The sequence below is a fragment of the Lampetra planeri genome, chromosome 44, assembly GCF_965212315.1.
Source record: "Lampetra planeri chromosome 44, kcLamPlan1.2.h2, whole genome shotgun sequence".
NCBI lineage: Eukaryota > Metazoa > Chordata > Hyperoartia > Petromyzontiformes > Petromyzontidae > Lampetra > Lampetra planeri.
Window position 1 is genome coordinate 6,126,163 of NC_136150.1, and position 26,527 is coordinate 6,152,689.

The 26,527-nt window shown below is 44.7% G+C and overlaps 1 protein-coding gene across 1 annotated transcript in view; it reads right to left on the minus strand.

Moving 5' to 3' along the window:
• Positions 1-26,527, minus strand: part of LOC144732883 (membrane-associated guanylate kinase, WW and PDZ domain-containing protein 1-like) — a 315,269-nt gene that overhangs the window by 95,150 nt on the left and 193,592 nt on the right. The window contains exons 6-7 of the mRNA XM_078614546.1: positions 7,602-7,659; positions 4,477-4,550 (exon numbers count right to left, since the gene is read on the minus strand). Of these exons, the coding sequence (XP_078470672.1) occupies positions 4,477-4,550; positions 7,602-7,659 (132 nt within the window). The remainder of the gene's footprint in view (positions 1-4,476; positions 4,551-7,601; positions 7,660-26,527) is intronic.

A 26,527-nucleotide genomic window follows, 5' to 3' on the forward strand; every position in this document is an offset into this window, starting at 1 on the left:
GACATATCCCATGGTGACATTTGAAGACATTGCGTGGCAGTGTGAGGCTTATTTGAGATTCAATGCAACATATTTGGTCGAATTATAATAATAACAAAGACAGCCTTAACAAACTGTTGGGGCAAGTGTTGCTAGTGACCACCTATCACAGCACACGAGGGGGTGTGTGGCCAGCACCATGCCCGGCCACTTCATTTGTTCTTATTTGATGCTGAGTCGACTTAGGGGAGGCCCAGGATCAATTCAAATATTCATCACCGATTTTTGGCTGTGAGCGTAAATCAAACTCGGGTCACCGGGTTCGTAGCGCAGCTCGCTAACCGCTATGCCATCACTCCCTAAAAAAAGACAAAGATCCCCCGTATAGGCTGAACAGACTGTAGGGACAAGTGCCGTTAGCGAGCACCTATAAAGGCTGACACAGCACACGCAGAGGTGGGTGGCCAACACCACGCCCAACCGCCTTTGTCTCCCCAGTGGCGATGTTTACACACCGCCCCAGGTACTCATTTGAGGCCGATTTGACCAGTTCATATAATCGTCACTGGTATTGGCTGTGAGCGGTAATCGAACTCGGGTCTCCGAGTTCGTAGCGCACACATACAAACACACTAGGACTCCAATATATTGTCAACAAACGGGGTCCCTCACAATCTGGTCCACGAAACCCACAACTGTGCTCCTTTGTCATTCACCGCTCCTCCAATTGATTACAAATTAAGCCATTGCAGGTGAAAGTGTGCATTATGATGGGACACACCGAGTGGATCGTGAGATGCGCTGATTGAGTGGCGAACATCGTTGCAAGATGCCAATTTGCGCAGGATGACATCTGACCAGTAAATTCCAACAGGACATTTTGCAAAACATTATTCTGTTCGCTACAAAACGTAATAATAAAAGCCTTGTGCCATTATTGGCAATAGCACAACAGAGTGTGCCAATGCCGTGATCCGAATGAGTAAATTAAAAACTCATCCCCAATAATAATTAATTGGTTTTAAGGATCGCATGCTGTCCCTTTATTTAAGCATGCAAAGAACCGCCAAAATGAATGCCCCCTTATGCCCGGGATATGGGCACAGTGTAGTTCACTGGTATGATTATCCATTTTTAATAAGATATTTGAAAACATTATTAATTTAATTATATAGTTAACTATAAAGTAAGTAAGAAATTAATTAGATTTTCTCCAAATAAAACAAAACTTATTTTCCCAGTTGGAATCACGTGGCCATGCAAATGAGTCTCGGTGGATACCCTAAAAAATAGTTCTGCAATGAAAATACACTTCTTAATACACTATAGCCAGAAAGTTTGCCTGTAAGCAAGAGTATAATTTGATTTAGCAGAACATTTAAACGTTTTGTTAGGATTCCTATGGAATCGGTTGTAAACTACAATTATTGCAAATTAGTTTCACATCTGCAACACATCACATTGTAAGTAGTTACGTGATTTTGCTTTTCATTAACGCGTACATTTCCGAGTAAGTTAATGGATCTTGTTCGTACAAGAAATTAAAACAAACGTTTCAATGTTCGTTCGAAAAAGACGCGGGACGGCATCTGCTCAAAAAAAAAACCTACGTTTTAGGCAAATCCGATCTGTCGTTTCTCTCCTTCCTCAATCTGCGTGCCGTCCGCGAGATAGACCGTCCTAACGATTCTGTCTTCGGTAGTCCTTGCGAAGAGTTTTCGCGCACCTCTCATTAGCACGGTTTGCTACGTGCGGTGCGAAAGAAATTCAAAGCACGTACGTACATACATACACCGAGCCCTGTCCAAACCGCAGCGTCGACAATTCCCGGTCTTCTGGGCCTGGCCCCACTTTCCTTGGACCGAGACACTTTCTGATTTTGGTGTCCCTTTTCTCCCGGCAGCCTCCGGGATTCTGCAGCGAATGGTCACCTCGGTCTTCTTGATCGGCTCAGGGAAACCCCCACCCCTCTTTGCTGCCCGTTTCCTTGAGGGGCGATTTGTCTGACGGCAGCTGCCCAGGGGACCACAGCATGAGGTGGAGTCCTTTCATCCCAAAGGCCTCGGGCATTTCTTTCTTCGCCTCTCCCCAAGTCAACGTGACACGCGTCGTCGAAATGTTCGCGAGATGCTCGCACTTCCGTCGCCTCCGGCAAAAAAATCCCTCAATGTTGCCTTTCAAGGATCCTTTGTGCTCCAGCACTGATCTGAAAGCGTGCTGCTTGGTGCCGGGGGAAGAGGGCCGTTATGGTGGCTTGAGCTGTTGCCACTTTGGAGACCAGCGGAGACCGCTGATCGACGAACGCTCGTCGGGTTGACGATGGCGTTAGTCGTTGGTTTCTCGCTTAACAGAGCGCACCTCCGATTAGCACGTTTGGCAACGTATCATCCGAGCAGCGGCTTTTGGCTAACCATCGAAGATGGTCAACACATTGCGCACTTTCAGCTGCACTTCTGTGGCCATCTGGAATGCTCTTCCTTACAATATTAGGACGCCACGGTGGAACAGCACGATAGCTGTATCAAGTACTTACTTGATACAGCTATCGTGCTGTGACGGTTCCACCTGAAGACGGAAGCTTGTGTTGCCTCCGAAACGTCATGATTTTTATTTTTATTTTATTAATTTAAATTTTTTTACCTATGTGACTTTACCGAAAAAACCTAAGAATACAGATTCAAGATACTCCACGGCAGTACGGACCGGGCGGTCACGGCTACGCGCGTAAGCCTGGAACCCAGCACCGTGGAGGCGAGAGTTGAGTTGGTGAAGCCAACATCCGGGCTTGCTGGGAAGAAGCAACAGCAAAGTGTGGACTCCTCCTGTTCCGTCTGTCTTGAGTGCTGCCCCACCCCCGCACCCCCCTTGCTGGGTTTCCTCTCGGTACTTCGGTTTCCTTCCCGCATGTATAAACACACGCGTGAATGAGCTGTGCGCCTTTTGGCGCCCTCTGGTCTAGCACCAATTGAGACGAGGCTCAAAAGAAAGCCGTCTCTGGTGTGGACCAATCAGTTTCAAGGACAATGCATATATTGTCAGAGTGTGTTTTTTGTTTGCATTTTGACCACAAGTATTGTGGTTAATGCACACATGATTCCTTATACAAAGGTTTCAGTTTTGTTGCCAGAAAAAAGGGGAAAAACCCTATTATTACACTCATGAATTGGCAAAAAAAAATCTTAATATGTAGGGAACAGCAGAGCTTGATTGGCAATTGTTTTGGTAGCGCCGGCTCGCTGCCTGGCTGCCTTCCCGCTTGGTCTGTGATTTCTCAGCGATGGTGAGATTCGATTTGCTTGGAAGAGGCGCTATATATCTAAAACGCTAAACATTACTATTGTAGAGCAAAACAGCGCTAACTCAACTGCTATTCTTGCGCAATGGCAAGTACACGTTTAAGATGTGGAAAAAAACTGTACTTTTTTACTTCATGGAATACTGTATGAAGTAATTATTTTATTAAATATATCAAACAAACAAATAAATCCGCATATGTAAAATTCGTTTTGTAAATGTGGAGTATTTCTTTTATCCCAGTTCTAATATGCACATTTATACAAAAACGAACGTTTTCATATGAGACTATAAACACGTTGCAAATAACGTTTGGTACGATATTTTATTGCAAGCAAACCCTTTGAAGTCCATTTCTATTATTAAAGACGCTAGTGTACGCGAAGGACATAATGCAAAAACAATTCATGTTTGTCTTACCTCCTACAAATTCCACCGCCCATGTTGTTTTCCATTTAATTCAACTCTTTCACTCGAACGCTCTTTCATACGCGCCGATTGGGTTAGCATCAGCCAGAACGTTTGCTTACTCTGCTCTATCTTTCATCGGCATAATTTTAATCCTGTCTGTAAGTTCACGAGCATTTTTTCACCAGCGCGCTATAAATAAACTCGAGGCAGCGTGACCGCGTGCAGAATGGCTAAACGTAAACGGCATTTTACTCGCCTAACAGTCTATAAACGCCGACGATTTGCTCATTAATGTGCCTGAATTACCACGCACCTTTATATATTGCTCTCAATTTTTTTGGGTTGTCGGCCGTTTGGGTCCACACGCGACAGCACTGCATGTTACGAACAATTATTAAATACACCCTCCTGTAAAAAGTGCGTAAACACCGGCTGAGTTGAGCTTTTTGCAGGGCGCCTGGACTCAAACGTCAAATTCGAGTTCATGATCACATTCGCACTCATCATCATCATCGTCGTCTTCTTTATGGGGTCAACAAAAACGAATAGCGCTTTGTCGTGTAAATTAACATTGCCATGGAGAAGACTGGACACTGCAATGTGGAATTTCAACCACTGACCCAGGTCACACCATTGGAGTTTAGCGCTGCCAAAAATGCCCATTTGACTTTGATTATCTCTTAACGTTACATAAGTTTAGCACCGAGCCTTTTTTGGTACGTGTTATGGGACACACGTAATGGCAAAGCCTGCAATCCATAATGGTAAATGAGGGTGTGATGTTGACATTACCTTGTAACTGCTGCAATTTGGTATTCTTTTCTTCAGCCACAGGATTTTCAAACTGAGTTTTTCTGTTGATATGACTGCAGAATGGTGGGGAGGGGGCGGGTAGAGGGGAAACACACGAGTTAAAATTGTTGGCTTTTCAGTTACGGAAATTTACACCCAACCATCAACAACTTTGGATAACCCCATCACCCCTGCCATCGGATAATAGAACTTCCACCACTGAACTGACATTGCAGTGTTGTTTTTTCATGGTGACAAATTGAGTAATTGCCACATTAAATATGCGTAAGCACACCGCACTTTTCTAACGTAATTTTTTTTTACGTTACTTGTTTTATTAAGGTGCACTATATATTCAATTCATATTCGGATGGACACAGCGTTTAAGGTGTTCGGTATTCATTAGAATTTGAAGTGCACGGAGTTATTTTCTGAATACATTTGAGCGCTCTTAAGGGAGGAAAGTAGATTTTCTACTGTTTAGGGGAAGACACAAATCTGAAGTCATTGTTTATTTTCAACAGAAATAAGTAAATATTAATCGCTCCAAAAAGTTAAAAAAACTTTCGGCGCAAATTAAATCCTGAAAATGTCATTCAAATATAATCTTGTCCAAATGAAATAGCTTTTACAAAAAAACATAGTTGCAGGGGTTGACATTTCATCAGTTGGCAATTTCAGATCGACATTGCGTAACTGCCTATCTGATCTTTAAAAATACCTTGTTCTCCATTGGAAGCGGCTGATTATAATGCGGGCGCATGAACGTTAAGGGTTTGTGTTCCTGTCATGGCGTCACTCATGGAAAGGAGAATATACACCGACAACGTGTGTACGCAGGCCTTCTGTCAATTATAAATAAAGGTGCGGCCTTGCAATTACTTGCTCCATAGAACTCCGCTCGAGGGTACGTGGCCTAGAAGTGGGAGTTCTCACACTTGACCCCACCACACACGACCTGCTGATCGACTCACTGTGGCAGACCCATTTACACGCACTCATTACGCACAAAGTGCTTGTCACGAATGGACCACAAGACATTGCTGATTTCGTCAAGAAGCACAAACCATCGTGCCAATTCCGGTCACCCTCGCATCGGCTTTCGGCTCGCCACTGAACAAAGACGGTCACAGCATCGTGCGCTTTAAGATGCACTTCGCAAGGCCGTCTTGAACCCTCTTTTCCATCCGATATTAGGAAGCCACTGAAGCTATGCACTTATAAATCTAGACTGAAAACTCATTTCTTCAGAACTGCTTTGTGTGTTTCGTTTGTTGTCCTTCCCCCGCACCTCCGAATAGCACAGTTGGCTATGTACGGTGCGAAAGAAGTTCAACGTACTGTACTTGCCAACTGTTTGAAACTGCCGCCCCGGATATTGAATTGGCGACCTCTGGATTGCAAGCCAAGTGTGCTAACCCTCACACCATGTAGGCATCCCTCTCTTTGTCAATATTTTACTCAGAGCCAAAAATCACAGCATCACCACTCTGCTCTAACAAATACGGTGTGAGTACTCAGATTTATTGATGGCCGTGAGCCGGTGATGAGAGCTCCACATTACTACGGTAAGGGCCAGCATCTCCAGAGGAAACACATTGTTGACCTACTACAATGCTGATCATCTGTATTGTGGAGTCTTTAACAAGATCACATCGGTTCTGAATCTGTGATTTGGTAATTTCGTAGCAGCTAAGCTGCCAATGTGTGATCAGCATTTAACAAACATACCGTATGTGCCATGAATCAACAATTTTTAGTCAGCGCCACCCCGCTGAAATCATCGTCATGGCCTTGAGCCAATGGTGGAAATTCCATGTTCCCACGGCAGGAGCCAGTTTATTCACAGGACAACCACAAAGTGGCATACATTTTATGATGATCCGCAAAGTTGATGACCTGGGCCGATCGCCCCCCCCAACCTCCCAACCCCTCCACCAACCCCCCCAACGCCACCACCCCCTACCCCCAACTAGCGTTTGAAACTGCAACCTGACTGCGAGTCGAGAGCTCTATTCTTAGGATTTAACTACACTTATTTGACCAATCTTAATTATTATTTGACAGACAACTATTACAGGTGTACCATGTTTACCATGTTCACCATGTTTAGTTGTCACAAACCATAACAAAGGCTCACCCTCTTAAGCCTCACCTTACCATATGAATAAAAAGTGTGCTGTACTTGGCCCTTCCCCCCTCTCCAACTATTATATAAACTGAGTGGTAGCTCCTGCAATCTCCCATTTACTTGATACAGCTGTCGTGGCTGTGACGGTTCCACCTGGAGACGGAAGCTTGTGTTGCCTCCGAAACGTCGTGATTTCTATTTTATTTTACTTTTATTAATTTTAATGTTTTTACCTACGTGACTTTACCGAAAAAACCTAAGAATATGAATCCTTGCAGTCACGAAAGCTTCAAATCGAGAGCTCTAACCACAGCAACACAAGCTGGGTGGAAACGCAAAGCGGACACGCGGTCAGTCGCTCGCTCGCTCCAGTACAAATTGGCGTCTAAAAGCCTCCTACTGCACCGCGCTCTGGCGTGGCAATGAAAGCGAGGGATGATGGGTCACGGGCGGAGCGAGCCGGGCACTCGGTGCAGGGGTCACGTTCTTGACCCCCGCGGGGGTAATAATGCTAATGCGCGGATTGACAGCCGAGCCGTGGCCCGCTGATAACGACGACCGCAACAAAAACAAACCCCACGAATGCATTGCATGACCTGTAAAATATCAAGCGTAACGAGCTTTCAGGAAGACGAGTGTTGCAACACGGAGCGTGCAGTCAAATATCACTCTCATTCGGGGGAAGAAAAAAAAACGGGCCAAATGTTTTCCCCGTACGCAGCCTTTGTGGTGGTTCCCCAGCGGAACGTTGCGGACAGACGGACCGGGTGCCAGGGTGCTCTACGTTCAATGTCGTCTGTCCTCGAGACACAAAGGGTTTGTTGTTGTTGTTGTTATTATTCAAGCAACATTTTTTTTTTGCTTTTAAAAACGGTCGCGGCCTTTTCTATTTGCGCAGATGCAATTTGTCGTCAATGCGCAAGAGCTGCGCAAGGGGTAAGATCACGGCAACAATAATTTGAGAGAGAAAAGAAGTGCACGAAATGTAACTTACTCTACATAATACACGCCATATTCTGGGTCATCGACCTTCTCCCAGCCAAAGGGTAGTTCTGAAATACACAAAAACAGGAGCGGCAAAGCACACAACAAACACTTTTTTTTTTAAATCACAGACGTCAACATAAACGACTATTTAACACGTAGACTTTCACTGAGCAATATTATGATTCGCAATTGATTCCTGGGTCTGGATAATGCGCGAGTATAATGCCGATGTGTGTCATACACCCTGCTCCACCCATCAGGCGGATGATCGCAATTGATTCCTGGGTCTGGATTATGCGCGAGTATAATGCCGATGTGTGTCATACACCCTGCTCCACCCATCAGGCGGATGATCGCAATTGCCTGATGATGCTGGTTATAATTAGCAGCGAAATGTCGCACCTAGTAGTCAAATGTTGTGGCTTGTGATGCAATACGCCGATGTGATGAGGGAACGATTAATTAGTGCACTTGTTCACAGGACAACTTTATTTTTAAATCCTTTATATTAAGTTCGCTTGCTTGCTTAGGACCGTGCAAATCTTTCGGTCGTTTTTTAACCCACTTCCCGTGATCCAATCGAGCTGACATTTCCCACACAGACTCGTTGGGCGTGACAATTAATGTTCGTAAATTTTTTTTCCCAAAATTTTACACTTTTTAGGACAAAAATATTATATTTAATTACCAATTTCTTAATGGTGCAATGCAATCATCTGACCCATAGGTGGCAGCCATCTCAAGCCAGAGGACGAGAGGACTCTAGCCGTCACGCATATAAAGGATTTATAGTGAAAAACTTTGTTTTTACGGGTTATACTTATTTTCGGCGGTGTCAGGGTGGAGGAGGGTGTACAACACACATGCCGCCATTTTACTTACAAGATCGGACGCAAACAAAAACAATTATGAATAAATGACAACTCAAGTTTTATTCTTCAAATCACAAAATCTGCTGCTGCCATACTTTGCACAGCGGATGCAGATTAGGGGTTGTGAACCAGAAGCTTCACGGAAGATGGAAGCCAGGGATTTTCTGCATCGGTTCTTTTGCGAAGCACAATATCCCTTGGCTAACAGTAAATTGGTCAAGTCTTAGAACAAAGTTTGAACCTTTGGGCATAACCAAAAAGGCAGTTAAGATATTACTCAGACCGGTGTTACCAGCAGTCAGGAATCAAACTCGGCATCGCCCAGTTCATAGCGCAATGCGTTAACCACTATACCACCATCTTCTTGGTTCTTTCGGTAAAGTCACGTAGAATGGAAATGATAAAATAATAAAAATAAAATGCTTTTCATTATTTCCATTCTACGGCAAAGTCACGTAGAATGGAAATAATAAAATAATAATAAAATAATACTTTTGTATTTTATTATTTCCATTCTACGTGACTTTACCGAAAGAACAAAGAAGATGAATCTCTGCAGTCACGAAAGCTTTAAATCGAAAAAAACTATACCACCACTCCACTGCTCACGTACAATTTTACACAGGATCCAGTTAACAAACAGATCATTAGGAATATTCTTCACACGTCCGTCTCTGCTTCTTCTAGGAAACTAAAGAGACAACAGACAGCTCTTAGATATTTACAAAAAACATTCTGCAGCATTGCCGGACTTGCATATTTATTTGCACCAATGGTGCATTCACTTCAGTTGGTGTATGCATCACACATCACGTGAGAATGCGAGTCTGGAACATTTGAGATCTTTTCAGGTTCAAGCCCTGGACTGGACAAGTGAGAAATGAACACCCGTGCTTGAGCCTGACAGGGTTATCCACCTGCAGAGAGGTTGATGGTTTCACCTCAGCCTGATGGCTGCGCACACACACACACAAATATCTGAAATTGCCTTTCCCCACTTGATTCAGTTGTACTCGTCTCCGTGAATGGACTTGAACACGGTGCTACACTTCAACACTCAGACTACAAACCACCGTTTGGCTCGGCGGGCTAGTATTCTGTGGCAATGTTTGTCAAAGTATTCTGTGCTTTTCCCCCCGCTGCTTCGCAAACATGCAAGCTGCTGGTAGCAAATGCGGATTGCATGAGGCGGCAAAATCATCTTCAGGGTGAATATCTGCGTGTTGCACTCCTTTGCACCATACGTAGTCAACCGTGCTTATCGGAGGTGTATACAGTTACTGGACGTCTTTGAAAAAGAGCTTCATAGCTCATCGGATTTCTCCGGTCTTTATCGAGATTATGTTTCTGTACACTGACACCTTTTTTTTACAAGGAGTCATGTTTGCATTGACCACAATTCCTGCGGTCGGAATGCAAACAAAAAACACAACTCTGATAATGTATGCACTGTCCTTGAAATTGATTGGTCCACACCCAAGACAGCTTTTCTTAGAGCCTAGTCTCACATGGTGTTGGACCAGATGACGCCAAAGAAAAGCAATTATCATATTTTTCTACTGGCAAAAGAGGTTCCAAAAAAAGTTTTGCATACATTTGATAAAGAAACAAATATTAATAGCTTATACGTGTTCCACACAGTGGGCATTATCAGTCTGACACCAATTTGCCACATAGTTATTTCACAATTGGAATGGGAGGTGATATATTTTCTGTGCTCAATGCCACTGATTTAAAAATAATATAGATTAATATTTATAAATGTTGCTATTCACAGCGACGTGCAAGACGGCGGACAAGATAGATTTGTGTGTTGGGTTGTGGCAGGAATGTTTCGCCCCATAAACCTGTTTCACATTCACGACATTGTTTCACTGATTGCTACAAGTAAGCAACATTAACATTTAAAAGCTGTAAACACAAAACTACATTAAGTAAAAGGAAACCCTGCCAAATACAGGCAAATAATTTCCTGTTGACAAATATGCACTCCTGTGCTTACACAAATCCTGATTCATGAAAGACTTCTGAAAATGATTCATTACATGTTGACGTACTATGCATGAGTGATTCACGTTGTAATGAAGTGGGAGGGGAAGGTGAGGGATGGGGGGGAGGTGGTGGGGGCCTTGGGAGGGGGGAGGTGGGGGAAGGGAGGGGAAGGGAGGGGGGAGGTGGTGAAAGGGAGGGGGGAGGTGGGGGAAGGGAGGGGTTAGGTGGGGGAAGGGAGGGGAAGGGAGGGGGGAGGTGGTGAAAGGGAGGGGGGAGGTGGGGGAAGGGAGGGGAGGGGTTAGGTGGGGGGAGGGGAGGGGTTAGGTGGGGGAAGGGAGGGGAGGGGTTAGGTGGGGGAAGGGGGGAAGGGAGGGGGGAAGGGGGGGGAAGGGAGGGGGGGGGAAGGGAGGGGGGGGAGGGGGGGAGGGGGGAAGGTGGGGACGGGAGGGAGTGCTGGGGGAAGGGAGGTCTTGCGATCGAAACGTCGTAGTTCTTTGTTATTTTCTTTGAACCTATCTACGTGACTTTACCGAAAGACCCAAAGAACATAAAAAGAACAAAATCGTCTCTTTGACAAAGATTACGAACAAGTTTGGGTGGACGAACAATCCCAGACGGCTCAAAACACACGTACATCTCCACGTTTTACCGCGCTGCGCGTTAAATCTACCTTGGAACAAAAAACAACCATCCTCAAGGGGCGTTAACTGGGGCGTGCCACCCCCCCCCCCCCCAATGTACGAAAAAACACAACTCAAGCAGCAGGCGAAATTTGCCCCAATCCGCCCCCCTCTCGCTCAGCGAGGAGATTGTGATTGAGCCTTTGTCGCGAGGTCACGGCTATTGTATCTGCCTGTGCGTGGAAATAAATAGCGGTCGGCTCGCTCGTTATAAAAAAATCCTGGATTTACATTCCGTGCGCAGTGGACTTGGAAGTAAACATTTTTTTACTCGGTTTTAATGTAGAACAATTGCACGACGCAGAATCTATAATACTGGAGCATCGCATGCACGCACGTACACACACACACGTGGCTTAGTTTTTACAAAATAGCTTATTCTCATTATTTGAGTGTACCTTCAAATGTCTTTGCAACGCTTGCTGTCGGCCTGTATCGTACATTATAAACATAATAGATATATATATTAAATGTACAACCACCCACCCCTCCCACACACAAAAAAAAACAATCCATTGGACTGTGCTGACATCGGTGCACAAATCGATATCCCCCAAAATCCAACACATCCATCATTAACGTTGCCTTATAAGGAGGTGGCTCGCAAGGTTCGGGAGCCCAGCTGGCACGGCCGAGAGAACCTGGGTTCGACTCCAGGTTTCAGCCGCCGGCGATTAACGCAGGTTTTCAAGTTCGAGTGAAACCATCGAAATCTTTATTTGCACCGGAGGAATCCGATGAGCTATAAAGGGGCGCGCGTTAGAAAGTTACACCAACAAACACTACAAAAAACACTATTAGGAGTGCAAATTATAGGAAAGGTGAACAAATCACTAAAATACAATACTGCTTTGAAATTGGGTCCATCTTTTAAAAACAAACCCCTGTATATATATAAAATGTTTATTTTACCCAGGTAAAGTCCACCGAGGTTCTTTTTTTCGAAGCGACCTGGCCACAAACGACAGCTCAACGAAGTGGGCTTATCATCATGTGGAAATTTATAGCAGCCAAATAACAAATGAGTTGATTGTCTCTGCCCGTTCTATTCTATTTCGCATTTATAAAACTCCCTTTTCAGGGCGCTTTAAAATGCAAGCCGACGGCGTTCAGTGAGCGAGGTGACGGAATGGACGGAGGGACAGGGGCTGGGAATGGAGCTGATGTTGCCGGGGTGGGTAACGCAGAATAAGGTGGAGTGTGCAACGTGGATGGGGCACGTGCGTGAAGTGGTAAAATGGGCACAGATGAGGGTAGGTGAAGGGTGGAAGGGGCAGAGGTCTGGTGGCCGGATTGTTGAGTTGATGGAGGAGCACAGTGTAGGGCTGGGGGAGAGATGTGGTTAGGTGCACATAGAAAGCGAGACGTCAACGGACTATCATAAAAAAACACCATCTTATATATTTGGTTCTGCACTAAATTTTCCTAAATTCCGTGTCTGAGAAATAAACAAATCATTGCTCTTGTCGTGCAACGGACGTTACTCTCAGTCACAGGGCCGGTGGGAAAGTGCTGCCCCCCTACTTTGTGGGACAGAGTGGACCGGGGCTCTGGGAGGCAGCCCTATGATGTCCGCTTCTGTGGGCCGTTCTCCATTCCGGAAGGATGACACTGCTCAGCTGCGCAAAGATCCAAAAATGTATATTTTTGGTCTTGTGAAACGATGCCGATAGCGCAACCGGGATAACATTGGAGGGGAGGGGGGATAAAACAAATCAACCCACCTTATAACATAAAACGAATACGGCGGCTGGTGCATGTGTCTGGTAATGGCATTGTTCTGCTCTCAAGAAAGCCTGTCAGCACACTAACTTGTTGTACAGCGGTGTTAACGGTGAACGTGGTCAGTTTTATTTCATACAGTGCACAGCGCAATCTTTAAGGTGACATTATTTAATTAGTATTTTATCGTAAAATAACTTTCACTATTTTTTTCTATTCAAAATATTAAATAGAAATCCCACAGCTTGTCCATTGCAGTGATATTAATTAAACGTTTGTTTATGAGATCATGGAGCTTACCATACATTATGAATGAAAAATGTTGCAAAAGAACATTCACGCACACATGGATAAAGTGGAGCATCCACTGCTCTATTGCAAAATCACCACCCAAGACTTGGTATTCCAAGACAGTTTCCCATCCATGTGTAGTGTAATAGCGCCGGCTGGTGGACAGCAGCGGCAACTGTGGCAGACAGACAGCACACACGCCGGTGAGGGTGTGCGCGGTGTGTGAACAGAGGGAGGAACCAGGGTAAGGGTCATAGAGGACCCCGTCTGGAGGCCCCTGGGACCTGCTAGCGGGTTCGAGAAGGGAGGCACGGTCAGGGCGGAGCCAGGCCGCGCCGGGAGCATAAAAGGAGCCCAGAGCGGGAGCTCGAGGCTGCCGGTTCTGGGAATGGACTTGTCTCGTCGTCGCTGTCGTCTCGTCGCCGTTGTCGCTAAACGTCTCCGCTAGATATTGCGCTACAAGGTAGTAGTTGGCTATCTCAGTCAGCGCCGTCAGTGTTAGGCGGCGAGTGTTGTGTACAGGCTAGGCTGAGCTACTGTGAAGAGTGTGCGGACGAGACGGCGGAAGTTGTTAAATAAAGAAAGTGCCTCCTAGCAACTCTATATCTGAATCGTTGACACTCCACGTGTACCAACCAGGCTCAACCCTGCGTTAGCTTCCGATGACACGTGCAATATTTACCCGAGTCCCAAGCAATGATGCACGGGATGTATTCCCACCATTACCAATGAATAAACGTGTGGCATACAAATGCATCAGTATAGGCTGCTGCTAGGAGGTACAGTGACACAGTGCTAGAATCTTAATCAGGGGGAGGAGGAGGAGGGGGATGGGGAGGTAACTCAGCCAATCATCATTCTGGAGTCAAACTCAGTATCACTTTAAAGTGGTTGTCGTATGGATTAAACAAACTTCGGTCATAGAAACGTGAAATTTTCATCGCATAGTGGACGAAAACATATCTGGCAAAAACTAATTTGAGCAGAGAGACACTTTGACCTTGATGCATGCTGTGCTGTATTACATCTAATTTGCATGCAACATTCAACTTTTTATAAAAATATATATATATAAATTTCAGACACTTGGAATTAACTTCTAAATTCATGTGGGTGCGTAAAAAAATGTCCAACAGCACACATTCGTCACTGCTCTAAGTCAGGGCACAATCGATGCGGTTAATTTAATGATTGATAGATTCCACACGTAATTCACATGAAATGGTGCTGAAAACAGCATGCTCCTCATTGTTGTTGTTGTGTGTGGACTGAAAACAGAACACTAAACGGCATGGCGGATGACACCCAAGGTGGGTTAGGACTCATTAAACACCAATGGATGGAAACAAATGTACGGTGCAGATTGCTCAGCGCTGATAAATTGCCATTCCCCAACTGCTAATCACGTCCCTCACTGAACTGCCTACACAAAGGTAAGAGCCATGCATCATTAAAAACAAAAAAACTCACCAGAGAGAGAGACAATGCACATCTTTCAGAAGTGTCTTTGGACCAGATCTACACGATGGCATTCCACAACGCTGCATATGCTGAGTCGAGAGCTTGGTTTAGGTTTAAATTGAGAGTGCGCGGTTTGTCTGGTGCATGGGATGTAGGTGGCAAATAGGAAATATCATAACCGTGCAAGGGCAGTGGTTCTTAACCTGGGGTGCGAGATGCCCTTTCTGGGGTGTGCGAGACACGGCCAGATCTTTTTAGAAGTAAATCGTCGAAACACAAATTAAACGCAGGGCACGTAAGGACAACCACTTTGTTTCATCAAACCTATGTATATACTAACATACATGTTTTTAAATGTATAGGAAGCCAACAATCGCAAAGAAGCAATGGTGAAGTGTGGTAACTGTTGGCTCCAATGACTTCTAGACTGAACTTTAAAATATATATTGCCTTTGATCTGTTTTAGGGATACAAAGCTGTTCTGTACAGGCCTCAGTGGCGGGGCTGAATCCCACCTAATGAGTTTCCCGGGGAACTAGGGAAGCAGTCGAAATCGATGGTCTCAGTTATCTTGTCCCACTACTTAAGACACGAGCAACAAGCCGCTTCCGCTGCTTCGGCTCTCCAGCCACCGCCAGACGAGAAAGTTCGGGGCATTAACCGGGGCACACCATTGCTCTGGCTCCAGCATCCCCGGCCCACACCGATACACACAATCTCTCGCTGTGGAGGTCAAGGCCGAACATGGGGATTAGTTCCCTCCCCGGAGATTAGCGTAAAGCTAAAGCGTGCACGTTTGTTTTTTTTGACAACCGCATGCACGGGGCCGAACACACACGCACGTTGAGCTACCGACTGCGCAACTGGAAACAATGTAACGGGCGCCACTTTTTTTCCCCTGTCCTTGATCAAACACATGGTTGGGCTGCTACCATTGCGTGGTGTTTAGTTTGTTGTCCTTACCCGCGCGCTGATGCTGTATGTATAAAATATCCCCCCCCCAATATATTGCTATAAAATAGATTTCTGTTGATATGATTGTGGTTATGGTTGTACTTTATTCATCCCTAATCTCTGCCATTACATACAATGAAATAAGAAAAGATGAAAAAGAAAAGCAATGTAATACAATACACTATTAGACATTATAGTAAAAAATAAACAAAAAGTCCGTCCCATGTGTTAGTTAATTTTTTTTATATCTTAGGCAGGAAATTCGTTTTCAAATTTACATTTTTTTTCTGAGGCGGGGACCCCTAGACCCCCTGGAAGATTTGGTCACCCCCAATGTTAACTCCATGGCTACGTCCTTGATGCAATCCATACAGCATCTATTGCCACCTTGGCTTGGTTGAAGAACCTTGATATTCAACTGTGACATCTATACACAACTGTTGCTTGCATGTCATACGAAGGAAGAAGACCCCCGCAGCACCTCTGATTAGCACGGTTCGCTACGTGAGGTGTGCGAAAGACGTTCAACGTACGTTGCCACTGGTGCAAGAAGCAGAATCGACAGCAAAACAAAAATCAACGCATTTGTCGATAACACTGTGGCCTTAATTGGGTAGTAATAATAATAATAGTTCAATTTGTAACGCGCGCAAATTTGCAGACGTAGTGGCCGCAACTCAGAGGCGCGGAGCCAAGCTCAGAGTCGCTCAAAAGCACGTGATTGTAGAGGTGAGTTTTTAAGTGTCTCTTGAAGGAGGCGATTGAGGTGATGCTGCGAATGTGCAGAGGGATGGTGCTCCAGACTGTTGGGGCTGCCACCGAGAAGTGGCGCATAGACATGGCCATCCTGGATCTTGGTATCAAGAGGAGGTCGTGAGTCGCGCTGCGCAGGCATCTGCCGTGTGCTGAGCTGCAAGTTGTCAATAAAGAGGCCAGATGGATGGATAGAGTGAGAGAATACACGTGTTTACACCATGGAGGCCTGATGAGAATTAAATTTTTTAAATCGTTTTCTGATGAGCAGTTTTTATTCATGTATTGGGCATATGAATCGTTACCTAATAGTGGCTATTACGTACCAGACAAACCCTGTTGAAATTTCAGTTTTGCTCTATTTGTGGCACACCAATGTCAGCCCCAAAATCACACAAAGGTATCATCCACTGTTATAAAGAATTATAATTGCACAAAAGTTTTGGCGAGGTGTCTTAAATCGCACACACGACGCGCTCGGTCGTACGAAGATTTCAATTTTAATTGCACGAGTTGCATACCCTCTCTCACCCTCTGTATGCTTGCCGTGGCATTGACGACACGGACTGCGTACCCACACCCGAGGTGATCGCCAACGCATTGCGTGGATCTCTCTCAAATTCCTCTGTTAACACGCCAATAAAGATCACCGCAGCTTTTAGGATTGCCAAATTATCGGTCCCTGGATCGAATCGCAACCTTGAATCGTGACGGGTCATCATCGCATCGTGGGGGTCATAGGGGTCGTGGGGCGGGGGAATCGGTGTATGGGGCGCCGTGGTGGCGAGATGTTAACTACCTCGCCCGGTATATAGGAGGGCCTGGGTTCCATCCCGACCCCTGACGCCTGTATATTTTGAATTTGTTTGTTCTTGCCGTGGTCGCGTGGATTTTTTCCCGCGTCCTCCAGATTTTCCCCTCCACATTTAGAATCAAGGTGTGTTTCTATAATTTGGCTGCTATACATTTCCACGTGATGACAAGCCACTTCATTTGGGCTATCATATGTGGCCAGGTCGCTTATGAAACAAAAAAGCTATACAGCTCAGTGGGCCTTACCTGGGAAAAAAAAATCAAGTATTTAGTTTAGTTTTACCATTCCTATCAATAGTATAACTCCACGATGCGCTTCCACGGACAGCACGGCTAAAGCCAAGCATCGAGAGGGACACGGGGTAGACGTCTGGGCCGCGGAGTTCGAATCCATTCCGACAGGAAACCCAACACAGACTCATGACTCACAGAGAATAGATTAGAAGTTGGGAGGGGGAGGGGACATGCAGGCGAGACTCGGTTAAACGTGACCAGGGGAACAAAAGAGAGATTGCTTCAACAGAGTTGCTTAGATTGGCTCGGAATCCCAGAGGATTATGGGCAGTGGTGAACGTTTACTGGTGCACTCTGCCTAAACAACACCTCTCCAAGCATTACACATGCGTGCTAAAAATAAAGCAAATATGAAGCTTCGGTTAACCACCCCAAGGAAATAACGTTGGCGTATTGTAAATGTGAATAATGCGTGAATGGATCATGGTAGCATTTGTTTAAATGTGGTCACATACCGTGAAGCAAATAGATATAGCAATGTTCAAGAGACATACCTATCTTCTTGGTTCTTTCAGTAAAGTCACGTAGAAGGGAAGTAATAAAATAATAAAAATAAAACATAATAAAACAATTCTCACGACGTTTCGGCCACAACGCAAGCAGCCGTCCTCAGGCGAAGAATGAGACATTATCAAGCTAGGAGCTTATATAGGTGTAGCGAGGAGGAGCGCCTTAACAAAAGAATGTGCATATGAAGAGGAATTTAGCATACCAATGGGCAATGCGTAGGAGGTGGGCGGAGGGGTTTCAAAGTCCTATTATGCCCATGCATTATGCAGGATCAACAGCACCACGGGGGGGCGCAAGGAACAGCGTTAATAAAGGAAAGGAATGTTAATGATATGTAGCTGCATTTACCAAACAACCATGTAGAAAACCAAAGTAAAAAACTACATAAAAAACTAAAATATAAACTGATACTTACTATACTCTACAATAAGCTGAGTTACTAACAACAAATAATAAATTACAATTCTACGTCGTAAGAAGTATATAATATACTTCCATCTAAAATTTTATTCTCTTAGCATATACAGTACTATATACTGCCATAGATAAACCCAACATTAAATTATATACTGTATTGCTGTAAACCACCCTATACTTTATACATTTTAATATAACACTATGTATTATTCAACTCACCCTAATGTGTATCGAAATGGTTTATTACGTCCTTCCAATGATTGCTAAGCCTGAATCCATCTTCTCGGTTAAAATTGTCTCTGTGTTTGTATATGTGGATCGCCTCATGAACGAATCTCTCATGATAGCCAGATGGCTTGCAGAGAACCTCCGTCTTGGAGAAGTCAATGTCATGTGAGCCCACTGAGTTGTAACAGTGGTCTGCCACGGCTGAGGTGTTTGTCCTACCGTGTTTTAGATCAGCTTTATGTTCACGAATGCGGTCTGAGACGTGTCGTTTGGTTTCCCCAATGTAACTGCTACCACAGAGGCAACTTAGTTTGTAGACGCCAGGGTACTGTATGTCTGGAATCACATCTTTTACAGACGGTACCAGATCACGGATTTTATGTACTGTGTTGAATCGGACCTGGATCTTGTGTTTAATCAGGATTTTGGAGATCTTTTTTGTGACCCCAGCAATGTAGGGTAAGGTGATGGTCTTGAAAGGCTCCTCAACAGGATCCTTCTTGATGGTTGGAGTGATGGCTTTGCGGATTGTGTAGTCGGAGTAACCATTAGCCTTAAGAGCTTGGCGTACGTGTTTGAGTTCACTGGAAATGTGTTCATGGTCGGAGATGCATTGGGCTCTATGATATAGAGTCTTGATGAGGGAATTCTTCTGGGATGGATGGTGGTGGGAATCCGGTTTTAGATAAGCATCCGTGTGGGTGGTTTTCCTGTAGACAGAGTGGCTCATTGAACCATCAGGTCTCCTTTTGATTAGGACATCCAAAAAGGGTAGCTTGCCATCATTTTCGACTTCCATGGTGAATCTGATGGCTGGGTGTATGGAATTGATGTGGTCGAGAAATTGGTCTAGAGCAGGCCGGCCATGTGGCCAGATGACAAAAGTGTCGTCCACGTACCTCTTCCATAAGGTCGGGCGTAGAGTGGCAGTCTGGATGGCGTCCGTCTCAAATTTCTCCATGAAGATGTTGGCTACAACCGGAGATAGGGGGGAGCCCATTGGGGTGCCCTCAATTTGCTTGTAGAAGGTTCCATTCCAGGTGAAGTATGTATTGGTTAAGCAGTGTCTCACCAGGGGGGGGTACCCCAGCATTTAGTCCTTGATGAACCAAGTCTTCAATGATTGTGATGGTGTCAGGCACAGGCACCTTGGTGAACAAGGAAACCACATCAAAACTGACAAGCAGGTCGTCTGGGGACAGGGCAATCCCCTTGATTGTCGATACCAGGTCAGTAGAGTTTAGTACTGCAGAGGTGGTTTTTCCAGTGAAAGGCCGTAGGATTTCGGACAAAAAACGATCCAGTTTGTAAGTGGGGGAGTTGATAGTAGAGACAATGGGACGAAGAGGTGTATCTTCTTTATGTATCTTTGGCAAGCCGTACAATCTTGGTGGCCTGGCTGCAGAAGGTTTCAACGAGAACTGTTTGGTCTGATCAATTAATGCGGTTGAAGCAGAAATGATGTTGTTGGTTTTGGAGACGAGGCTGTTGGTGGGGTCTCTTTTTAATTTTTGTATAGCTGCCATCGTTGAGTAGTTCTTGAATTTTGTTGTTGTATTCTATTTTGTCCACGATGACAGTGGCATTGCCTTTGTCGGCTGAGAGGATGACAATGTCATCCCGCTTTTTTAATGGAGCTAATTCAAAACGCTCATCTTTGCTGATGTTGCTAGCTGGCATTATAGCGTTTTTGAGGGTTACAGAGATTTCAGATCTTGCTACGTCTGCAGCTACATATCATTAACATTCCTTTCCTTTATTAACGCTGTTCCTTGCGCCCCCCCGTGGTGCTGTTGATCCTGCATAATGCATGGGCATAATGGGACTTTGAAACCCCTCTGCCCACCTCCTACGCATTGCCCATTGGTATGCTAAATTCCTCTTCATATGCACATTCTTTTGTTAAGGCGCTCCTCCTCGCTACACCTATATAAGCTCCTAGCTTGATAATGTCTCATTCTTCGCCTGAGGACGGCTGCTTGCGTTGTGGCCGAAACGTCGTGAGAATTGTTTTATTATGTTTTATTTTTATTATTTTATTACTTCCCTTCTACGTGACTTTACCGAAAGAACCAAGATGAATCCCTGCAGTCACGAAAGCTTTAAATCGAGACATACCTAGGCCATGCTAAGCAATTCAACTCTAAAGCTTTATTATTGAGGGGCCAGAAAACAATACAGTCTGTTCCCCCATAACGCGGTAGTTGCGTTCCTGAAGAAGCACAGTCTGCGATAACACGTGAGATGCGTACGCAGGCTGAGCAAAGACCGGAGGTGTGGGGAGCATCCAGCAGCATCCCAATGCCTTGCGTGGTGATGCTACACCGAGGCAGCGACACAACCGCTTATTCCTAGTCCCGCGATATAGTTACGTTCACTCGGTCACGTTATATCCAATTCGCATCCGCCTTATCTCTAGAAATAAAAAAGTGTGTTCCCTAATACATTCATCGCGTTCTATTCAATCCGCGTTATGAAATCACCCAGCGATATCGGAGAACATGACTTTAAATTGAAGGCCCTGATCACATGACTTCATGTAGTTCTGTTCCAATAACCTCTTCCTGACCCGCCCCTATTTGACCTCAGTGAAAAAAAGAGCTTCATCACTGACCGGATTTCTCCAGGATGAATAAAAGATTCCGATTCCGATTGACATAACGGAGGCATGAATTTGCTGTACGTTTTAAAATAGCGATTTGGAAACAGGCAAGTGCCACTGTGGGAGCCAGCACTAAAGCTACATCACAACGTGTAGGGAGTGAGCGCATGCTGCGAGCATGCCATGTTAATCCAATGGAGGAAGGCACACTTGTTGCTTGGGCTGGATAGATGGAGATTCCCAGGTGAATCAACGTTGTTACATTTACATGCGGTATATAAAAAGCCTGAGGCCGTCGGTGTGGTTGAAGAGGAATTTTTTTGATGGAACTGTGACTGCAGTGGGGTTCTTGCTGTGTTTTATTTTTTGTGTTTATTTTTTGTGTTTTATTTTTTGTGTTTAGTTTGTTGTCCCTCCCCCGCACCTCCGATTAGCACGGTTGGCTACATATGGTGCGAAAGAAGTTCAAAATACACACATACATTTATGAATTATGTATATATATAAATCCTGTCCACCACACAAGAAAAAACACATTAAAGCATCGCCTGTGACGTTATTTCAAAATGCACCCGCTTAGTTTGCTTGTCACCATTCTTACCTCGTGTAAACATGGAGAGATGTGTGTGCAAGGAAAAATAAAGAGAACATGAAAGCATCTTCTCCAATGACCGAGATTCGCTTCTTTTCTCAGCGCCTCTACTCAGTGTGGCCTAGGCCCAAACTGCTCCCTTCGTAGAGCTGCGATATTCAGTAAACCACGACACTCACAGAAAAAAACAAATCGTCTGCATTATATATATATCAGAAGACTATATTTGTGTAACAGTTGTTTTTTTGTGCACACACCAGCCAAATTAAATGCCACCACCCACACCCCCTTCCCCCACAACTTCATAGGATCGGGAAATTCACAGCGCAGCTTGAGTTCACTTGGAATTTCAAGGTCTCTTGCCTTTGGGCCATATCATTTTTGCATGGTCACGGGCTCATAGCTCTGGGTTCCGAAAGCTTATTTGACTACTACTTTGCACAAATCCCACCAGAATCCATTAGTTCGGGGGATACAAGAATCGGGCGCGGATAGGAAAGGAGCTAAAACACGTGCACAGCGGTGCCGGTGGGGAGGGTGGGGGGGCACCGGGGCCATGGCTGGTAAGCTGCGGGCAATTCCGTTTGGGCCACAAACCGACCTCAAGCAAATGAACGACTCGGCGGAGACACGCACACGCGTTGCCTACACAGCGCGCCTGTGCTCGCCGGGGTCAGTGTTGGTAAGCTGCGGGGAATTCCGCTCAGGCAACAAGGCGACCTCAAGCCTGACAAATGAACGACTCGGCGGAGACACGCGCACGCATTGCCATTGCGGCCCTGTAAACAGCGAGTATATAAAACACCATGGGCTTTGATCATGCACGTATGTATGTGTGCTGAACTTCGTCTGCATCGTACGTAGCCAACCGTGCTAATCGACGACGCGCCTCAGCCTTTTAGCTTGAAATAAAAGTCGCCGAATGGCTTTTTTTTGTTGCAAAATTGAAAATAACATTCGAGCAGTACGGTAAACAATTTTTTTTTTTATCCAACTTCGAATAAGTTACATTGTTTCACTGCCCTACCACGTGAATTGAGTTGTCGGAATCATATTCTTTGGGTCTTTCGGTAAAGCCACATAGATATAAAATAATAATAAAAATATCATCATTATTTTTTATATCTACGTGGCTTTACCGAAAGATCCAAAGAATTTGAATTCCTGCAGTCACGAAAGCTTTAAGTAAAAAAAATTCGGAATCAATTTGACCAGGTGAGACGTGGGAACCAAGCATCGACAAGACTGGTCGCGAACTCCAAACCGAAAGAGGATTTATAGTCTCCTATGACAAAATTTTAAACAACAAAATTGTCAACAGAACTATTGAGTGTTCTGCTCATTAAACAATAACCACCATATATACGGGTGCAACGTGTAAACACGAACAAAAGCCAATTTAAAAATAAGAAGAGTTTTTACCCTTTCTGGCAATACAACAGGTGTTAAGATGTTCAGACACCAAATAGAGACCTTTTGCAAGTAATGAAGTCTGCATTAACAACAAATGGTACTTGTCGTGAACATGCAAATAAACACGCTCTGATAATAATATAAATGCAATTTATAACGCGCACAAATTTGCGGACGTAACGGCCGCAACTCACAGGCGCGGAGCCAAGCTCAGAGTCGCTCGAAAGCACGTGGTTATAGAGGAGAGTCTTTAAGTCTCTCTTGAAGGAGGCGATTGAGGCGATGCTTCGAATGTGCAGAGGGATATCGTTCCAGACTGTTGGGGCTGCCACCGAGAAGCGGCGCATAGACACGGTGACCATCCTGGATCTTGGTATCAAGAGGAGGTCGTGAGTCGCGCTGCGCAGGCATCTGCCGTGTGCTGAGCTGCAAGTTGTCAATAATGAAGAAAGGTACAGCGGGCAGGCAGATGTGAAGGCACTGTGGCAGAGGCAGGCGATCTTGCATATGACACTACTGGCGATGGGTAGCCAGTTGAGAGCGTGGAGACAGGATAGTGAGTTGAGACGGGGATGAGTGTGGCCAATGACGACTAAACTTATTGGCCTACACCAGAGGCAGCCTTCTTTATGGCCTTGTCTCACCAGTGTCAGACCAGAGAACGCCAAAAGGTGAACAATACAAAAACAATGTCACACGTATCAGTGCCAATTAGTTCAATGCAAATTTCGGCCGAACTTGTAACCCGGTCTGGTCCTGGCTGAACGTTACATTCTCAGGGTACACGTCCACCTCCGATTAGCACGGTTGGCTACGTACGGTGTGAAAGAAGTTTAACGTACATACTGCCCATAGACTTACACTGCCCACAGACTAACAACAATACAAATACAAATCTAGAAACAACAAAACAATACCCATAGACTCAATACCACCCATAGACTCAACACTACCACCTCCGATTAGCATGGTTGGCTACGTACCAGAGGTCGCAAACAGGTTTTGATTCCTTACCCATACCCGTACCCGGCCGCACCAGGGTCGCAAACAGGTACCCGTACCCAGCCGGGTACGGGTTACCCGTACCCTACCCGATACCCAGCCGGGTACATTTTTTTGAAGCACCCAGTATTTACGTATGTAACAAAAAAGTGTATTTACGTATGTAAAAAAAAAGTGAACGGTGAGAAAACGGCACTAAACAAAATGGCAAGAATGAGTCGAAAGACATCACCTCCAAAATGATTCACATCCTGAAGCAAGCGGCACTTGAATTACGGTACAAGCGAGCAACTTCCTTCGTATTTTGAGATCGACTGCTCAATATTGACTGACGCGAGACCAACAGCAACAGGAGACAACGTGCATTGCAAACAAATCGCCTGCAAAGGACAAATCAAATTGAGCTCCTTTTTACAATTAGTGTAGACTAACCCCTCCCCCCCCACCCGATCGTTTGAAACAAACCCAGAATGCACACTTCAACCCGCCAATTAGCATATAAATGACACGAAGCGCAAGTTTGTTGCTATTGTAAATTTGCGATGTCTTCGCCGCAGAATCAATTATTTAAAATACTATTCTTATTGGTTACACGACACAGCTGCACGACTCAAAGGTGTCGAGATTGCTAAGGAGTTTAACATGGATTGGGTTTGAAGCCGTAATCGAATACAGATGGGCGCTGTGTTGTGGGCCACAGACTTAGCATGTGTTCTTCACTTGAAAAGGGGGAAAGATCAAGCGCGCTTAATATTCATGTCTCAAAGCACGTAACATGCGCAACATGTATTGAATACAAAAAGCCTGCTGCTGTTGCATTTGTATGGGCCAATTAACCAGTCTGCAGTATTCTCAAATTAGTTTCTGTGTGTCTGGAACATTTTGTACTTCGTCGACTGATGACAGAAAGATGGAGGCCAAATGTAAAGTTAGCTTTGTAGATTTTTTGCCGTCGCCTAAATTAAAGTTGCGTTGTAAACATTTCGTGGTGATATTACTCGGCAAGGACGTGTTAATGAGAGAACTAATATGCCTCTCGGACACTACGTTCCCTTTTCACTTGATTGAGCAAATAACGTGTAAAGTGAAACCTTGGATTGCGAGTAACTTGGTCTGCGAGCGTTTTGCAAGATGAGCAAAAATTGTAAGTACATATTAATTTGATAAACGAGCGAGGTCTTGCAATACGAGTAGTACGTGTATACGCTTTGTCTGCCGAGCGTCACGTGATCACAACTGATATACGAGTGCTTTGATGTACGAGCGCTTTGGATTAAAATCACGTTTCCGGAACGAATTATGCTCGCAATTCAAGGTTTTACTGTATGTAAAAAGGCGCAATGCAATGGCTATAATGATTGTTTTTGAATGTGCAAGATACACTTGGATTTTGATTAGAATTATATGATTATAATTATATCATTGGTTTCCACGTGCTGATTTTAAGAAACATAAATCAACGTGTCTATAAAGAGACAGGCACATGGATACATAACGGGTCCAGTTTCCACGTTTTGCAACCATCAATGAGCTGAATGTGATGGCAATCTGCTTCACAATCAGAATCTTTCTTTAGGACTGGAGGAATCCGATGAGCTATGAAGCTCTTTGCCACCGATGTCCAGTTAGGAGCGCGGGGGTCAGACAGTTACAACAACAAAGAATACGATGGGAGTGCAATGCATAGGAAAGATAAGCAAATTACAAAAAAAGGAAATAACGTAATAAAATGCAAATAAATAAGAATGGTAGAGACTGGCGAATGTGATGAAACAAGAAAGTTATCCCAATCATACCCTCAACGTAAACCTCTGCATATTCTGCACATTGTCTGTAAGCAGAGAAGAAGAAAAAAATCCGCGTAAATCACAGCTCTAATTATTTATTTTAGTTCTTCCATAATACGCTTTGAGATATTTCAATACGAAAGGTGCTTTATTAAAATAAAGATTATTATTATAAAAATTACTTACACATATAACCAGAAGCAGATTAAGATAACAAAAGAAAAACCACAGCGACTTAATCCTCGCGCAACGTGACATTCAATCGTGCAACTAAACGGCGCAGATTTCACCACCCGGCAGGCCAGCGGACAAAACGCGCTCCTGGGAGAAATGAAGCGACGAACACAGGACAGGCAGAGGATCACACTGTGGCTGCAGAACATTTAATCCGGCTGCAAATAAGGAATGGCACCATCAATGTTGTTTACACCCAAAATGTACGCTTTGTCGTAACCAACTTTAGTGATTGCTTCGAACCGTGCCTTGGCAGAGCGCCTTATTCGGCGAGAACGTTGAGAGAGTTTAACGTTACAAATGGGGTGGTGGGGGT